The sequence below is a fragment of the Nematolebias whitei genome, chromosome 16, assembly GCF_014905685.2.
Source record: "Nematolebias whitei isolate Nwh7 chromosome 16, NemWhi1, whole genome shotgun sequence".
Classification (NCBI taxonomy): domain Eukaryota; kingdom Metazoa; phylum Chordata; class Actinopteri; order Cyprinodontiformes; family Rivulidae; genus Nematolebias; species Nematolebias whitei.
The window spans coordinates 15,451,698-15,458,066 of record NC_056513.1 but is presented as its reverse complement, the minus strand read 5'-3'; the positions used below and the strand labels follow the sequence as shown (position 1 = coordinate 15,458,066).

Genomic DNA, 6,369 nt, shown 5'->3' with positions numbered 1-6,369 from the left:
TGTGTGTGTGTGTGTGTGTGCATGTGTCATGTGTATGAGTACAAACTAACCCCTGAGGAGATGTAGACCGGCACAAAGATCCAGGCCAGAAGCAGCAGCACATAGGTGGCCTGAGATATGGGAACAAAAAAAAGACAGAAATATAATAATTATAATAAATATAATATAATAATTACCTTATGAAGACAAAACATTGCATTAATAAACCAGTTTAAAACTAGTAAAAATAGCTTGTAAGCTATAGGTGCGTTTAAAGTTTTGTGTCGTGTGCAGGTTGGTGTCAAAGAGTTGTGACACTGCCCCCTGCTGCTCGCTGCCTGCAACAGCAACTTCAGCTCATTTTAATCAATGAATCCTGTATCGGAAGACCACAAAAAAACATTTATTTTTCAGACACAAAGGGAGGATTAATTTTTACACTCCACGTTGTCTTTTTTTTTTTTTTTTTTGAGCGTCACAAACTGAAAGAAACACTTTGTGGTTTCATTAGAAGGCTGGATCTGCTTCATTCCACTTTTAAGATATGTCTAGTCGCTATAAATAGATCAGTCAGAACAAATTATGTTTTGCAGAGAGGATGCTTTTTAAGTTACTCACGTTCCATTCAAATCCTGCGACGGCGATGCCGCCAGCAGCTCCGGTCCCAGCCAGACCGATAAACAGACCAGAACCCTCTGAGCTGGCAAAGAGAGATGAACCAATCTGTGAGCAGCAGGGATTAAAAAAAAAAACAACTGGATTATTTAACAATATAACAATGCTCTGTTATCATACTCTTATTTCAGTAAAGTGTAAATGCTGCTGTGGCTTGTAAACGTTTAAAAATACTTATTTCCAGGAGATTTAAAAAAAACATTTAGAATATAAAAAAAGTCTATTTTAAAGTCTTAAATTTTATACCTTTTTTAATGACATTAAAAATGTAAGCGATCTAAGAAGATTGGTTGTTGTTTTGAGCATTCAGGTAGTTCAGTTCCACGTCTGATATCGTTTGTTTTCACTCTTTTCATGTTGGGCCAGTTTAGCACCCAGATTCTTCTCCTTGAGGGTAAAAGTGTCTTAATGAACAGAATGCAGCTTAACGTTGACATTTTGTTGAAATAAGCAAGGCCTTTTCTTGACAAAGACGTCATCTGGATGGCAGCCTAAGTAAAGCATGCTGCTCCAGATCATAGTTGTGAATGTTTATGAAGCATTCACACGATTATGATCCATTTTTCTTCTGCATGTTTTTCGCTGCAATTCTCTCCGGCAGTTTTCAAACTATTTCAACAAATCAAAATGTTCAGCTCTTTCAGGACAATCCTGCTATGACGGTTTTATGTTAATTTTAGCTTTTTCAGCTAATTACACATTTTTTGCACTCATTTCTACTTTTTTCAGCCAAATTTGTCAAAAATGTACTCTCTCTATTTCCTTCTGGTAACTTCTGTCAGCTTTTTAGCTACTTTTCAGCTGTATTTTGCTAATTTCAGCCTTTATTTTTTTTTTTTAGATAATTTCCACTTTTTGTGCTCATTTGTACTTCTTTTAGCATACCGTAATTGGGTAAACGTGTTGGGGAAACGTGTTCTTTCTGCTTTTGTCTGCTAATTTAAGCTTTTTCTAACTTTTCAGCTAGCTTGTTAGCATTTGTTTTAGCTAATTTCAGCCGTTTTAAGATAAATTCAAGTTTTTCAGGGTATTTTTTGCTATACATTCAGACTAATTATCGGTAACTTTATGCTCATTTCAGCTTGTTATGCTCATTTCAGCTTTTTTTCTGCTAGTTTCAGCCATTTCTGCTATGTCAGCTACGTTTCAGCTGTTAGTGCCAAACTTAGCTTTTTTAGCCATTTCCCCATTTTTGAGTTCATTTCAGCTCTCTCCGCTTTCTTCTGGTAGTTTAAGCTTCTTTCTGCCTTTTAGCAACTTTTCAGTAATTTTTTATGCTAATTTCAGCTTTTTTTAAGCTATTTTCCTAATTTTTGTGCAAATTTCTGCTTATTTAAACATATTTACGCAAATATGTGTCCTTTATGCTTTCTTTTGCTAACTTAGGCTTGTTTTTCCATTTCTGCTACAGTTCATGTTTTTTTTTAGCTAATTTCAGCTGTTTTTCAGCAAGTTCTTCTGCAATAAGCATTCACACTGCATTTTCACTGGAAATGTAATTTCTTTAGTTATATACAATGACAAGCACTTATAACAAAAAAAATTATACAATTTGATTATATATAGTAGCTAAAGATCCCAAAAAAGGTTTCCATCACAAGTTTGGGTCTATTTTTAATATATGGTGGCATAAACAAATATGTGTTCACTTGTATAAAACTTTTTTAAATTTTGTTGTACTTTTAACAAAAAATATGTCTTGTAAATAAAAACACTGACAGTTTTAATTCATTAGATGCAGTTAAAAATAAATCTGAACAGGAAATCCTGCAGGGTCAGATAAAATCTAGCACTCTCAACTCAACTTCGTTTTATACGACACTTTCAAACGCAGCGGTAACTCAAAGTGTTTAAACAAGCATAAAGAATGAGGAACGAACCAATAAAATACAGCAGAAAACAAACAGTAAAAGGAGGAAAAGAAAAGGTCATTGCATAAGATTACACGATAAAACATTAAAAAACACAGGTTAGTCAACAAAACTTTTACTGAGTGTGAAAATAAAAACTAAAAATCCTTGGAGGAACGGATATCGCTCGCTGAATGACATGCAGAGGTTTTATCGAGTGCGATTGCTTCACACTTTGTGTAGGTTGATGACTCTCAGCTACTACCAAACAAACTTTTGTAAAAATGACTGAAATAAAGTCATTTTAGTGTTTGCTAAGTTTGATTAAATGTGACGACCATTTTAAATCAGGTGAACCCCAAACGTTAATCATTTCACACACACAAACACTCCCCCCCACCCCCCACACACACTGCCTTTCATGGCAGTGGGTGATAACAAGGATTGTTCCTAAATAATAAAGATCTTTGCTTATATCTTTATATATATATATAAAGTTATAATATACCTTTAGCTTTTTGAAATATTTAGACTTTTCTGTCATTTTTTTCTCATAGAAAATGAATTGAGCTCATTTTACATCCTTCAAATCTTTAGATCTGTTTACAACCTTTAACTGCTCCTTTCACATTTTGTTCTGGTTCAGCTTCTTTCAGCTTCCTTGTGCAAATGTAATTTTTTTCAGCTACTTTCTGCTACTTTCAGCTGTTTTTTCAGCTGTTTAGTGATCTTTTTAGATTCTTTCTGCTAACTATAACATTGTTTGTGCTTCTTCAAATTTCATTCAGCTAATTTTAGCTTATTTTGCACCATTCAGCTTATTTATGCAAGTTTCAGCTTTTTCTGCTATTTCAGCTACTATTTAAGCAGTTTTGTGCTAATTTTAGTATTTTCAGCTAATTCCACATTTTTTGCACTTATTTAAACTATTTTCAGTCTAATTCAGTTAAAATGTGCTCGCTCCACTTGCTTCTGGTAATTTAAGCTTCTTTCTGCCTTTGTTAAGCTACTTTTCAGCTGTTTTTTGCTTATTTCAACTTTTTCAGATAATGTCTACTTTTTGTGCTAATTTCTGTTTCTTTCAGCAGACGTGTTCTTTTTGCTTTCTTCTGCTAATTTAAGCTTGTTCTACCTTTTCAGCTACTTTTTTTTTTTTAGCATTTTTAGCAAATATCAGCTGTTTTCAAAAATTCAAGTAAATTCAAGTTTTCTGTGGTAATTTCTGCTACTTTCGACCTAATTAACTTCTTTATGCTAATTTCAGCTTGTTTTGCTAATTTCAGCTTTTTTCAGCTACTTTTTAACTATTTTGAGTTAAATTGATCTTTTTCAGCTAATTCCACATTTTAGCTCATTTCTGCTCCTTCAACTTTCTTCTGGTAGTTTAAGCTTCGTTCTGCCTTTTCAGCTACTTCTCAGCTATTTTTCCAATTTCAACTTTTCTTAGCTAATTTCCTCATTTTTGTGCTCGTTTCTGCTTATTTAATCCTAATGTAGCAAATATGTGTTCTTTCTGCTTTCTTCTGCTAACTTAGGCTTGTTCTTCAATTTCAGCTACATTTCAGCATGTTTTTAGCTAATTCCAACTGTTTTTCAGCAAGATCTTCAGGAATAAGCACTCACACTGCATTTTTACAGGAAATGCAATTTTTCTATTTTCAATTGTGTCCCTTTTGAATAACATAAATGTTTTTACTGGCTTTCAGGATGCATGTTAAGTTGTAGCTACAGTACCTCATCTCTCATTTGATTGTTTCTTTACTTTCAATGCGGCTAGAATTACGTAGCATGTTTAATTTTCCATCTGATTTAAGTAAAATAAAACTCATAAATGACAGGGATTTGACTAAATTCCTATATTAAATGCACCAGTACGTTTTTACAGTGTAAAACATAAATCCAGCTGCTGTACAAGATTAACTTTGTTGCACGGACCACAAAGCATGTCAGAATGCTGATTAAGCTTCGCAGAGACTCACCAGCCACCAGGCCATGTCTCTGCCAGCCAAGAAATATCCACTCAGAGTGTTCCTGCTCACCCTGCATGAAGACTGACAGAGAAAACATCTGGTTATGTTTACAAATTGAATTTCTAATAAAACACACCTGCAAATAGAGACACATGTCTGCGTCTTACCCAGATACCGACTGCAAGATTCAGAAGAAAATATGTCACAATGACAATAATGTCAGAGAAGCTGACGGCCTGCGGCACGGTGTAGAAGTTGATGGTGGAGTTAGACATCCTCAGTGTTCACAATGAAAAAAATACTCAAATTTACTGCGTTTGATTGTTGTTTCTGTACACCTGCTAAATCTATCTCTTACACAAGAGGAAGTAATGTTTGAAGGCTTGTGTTCCCACAAATACAACCACCTAAAATCCCATAAAAAGACGTTTAAATGCCTTTAGCTGAAACACATGCGGTGAAACCCCCAACTCCAGCCGCTGGTAAGAGTCACTTCTGGAGCCGGACGACAAGCTGACGCTTGTGTTTCTGTAAAGCCCGAGACAAAGTGTCAGCAGCAGGTGTGAAGAGGGCAGTTCCTGAGCTGAATTGATGATTAATCACATCACCTTAATGGGGCTCTGGCAGCGCTGACACACGCGCTGTGCTGGGGGATAATGGAGTGCACAGGACAAGTGAGCACTGGAGTACAACAGATGCTCCTGTGGGCCAGAGTCCACGCTGACACACACGCACACACACATGCACACAGATGGTCAATAATTGCTGATGACAAGATTATTATCATTAGTGTCCGAACACACAAACATCTTTTGCTAAGGTGCTAATACGGTCAGAGAAAGTGAGTGTTATCGCTATTCTGAGTTTAAGATGAGAAAGTTGGACTTTCTTTTATTTTGTGTAGACAATTCTTAAAAAAAGTAGAGTCAATACGAAGACCCAGTCTGTATTTTTGGAAGTAATAATGTGATTAAGAGAGAACTGCCTGAGATTAGTGTTTGACAAAAAGAAAAGTTTTCTAAGGATGTTTCATGTTTTATTTTGTGTTTTTAATTGTCTCTTTCCTGCGGGGTCCCGCAAGGCTTGATTCTTGGACCACTTCTGTTTTCACTCTATTTGCTCCCTTTGGGGTCTATCCAGAGGAAAAATGTTTTTTCATTTCATTGCTATCAAGGTCAAGGTCAAGGTCAAGGTTCTTTATTGTCATTTGCATCGCATGTGGTACATATGGTGGAATGAAATTGTGTACACAGGGTGTCAATTACATCCAACAAAAGTATAAATTGTAATAAAAAAAAGGTAATAAGAGCTAAGAAATGAACTAAGAAATATGCTAAACTAAGAATACGCTAAACACTTAATAGTGCAAAAATAGTAATATGCCGAACAACAGCAGCACGAACTTGAGTCTGTGTGAGCAGATGAGTACGAATGAATATACTGATGATTGTCAGATTTATCTGCCCTTAAAACTAAATAGTTCTTGCTCCATTCACCCTCTGTTAAAATGTTGTTGATGCTCATCAGGGTGGAAAAAGTTACAAAACCATCTCTAAAGAGTTTGGACTCCACCAATCCACAGTCAGACAGATTGTGTACAAATGAAGGACATTAAAGACCATTGTTATCCTCTCCAGGAGTGGTGGACCAACAAAGATCACTCCAAGAGCAAGATGTGTGATAGTCAGCGAGGTCACAAAGGAGCCCAGGGTAACTCCTAAACAACTGAAGGCCTCTCTCACGTTGACTGATGTTAATGTTCATGAGTCCACCATCAGGAGAACTCTGAACAACAATGGTTCATGGCAGGGTTGAAGGAGGAAGTCACTGCTCTCCAAAAAGAACAATGATGCTCATCTGCAGTTTGATAAAGATCACATGGACAAACCAGAAGG

At 35.8% G+C, this 6,369-nt stretch overlaps 1 protein-coding gene across 1 annotated transcript in view; it reads right to left on the bottom strand.

The window, feature by feature from the left end:
- slc5a10 (solute carrier family 5 member 10) overlaps positions 1 to 4,749 on the bottom strand; it is a 35,567-nt gene extending 30,818 nt beyond the window's left edge. The window contains exons 1-4 of the mRNA XM_037689725.1: positions 4,642 to 4,749; positions 4,484 to 4,555; positions 598 to 702; positions 51 to 110 (exon numbers count right to left, since the gene is read on the bottom strand). Of these exons, the coding sequence (XP_037545653.1) occupies positions 51 to 110; positions 598 to 702; positions 4,484 to 4,555; positions 4,642 to 4,749 (345 nt within the window). The remainder of the gene's footprint in view (positions 1 to 50; positions 111 to 597; positions 703 to 4,483; positions 4,556 to 4,641) is intronic.
- Between the last annotated feature and the right edge of the window lie 1,620 nt (positions 4,750 to 6,369).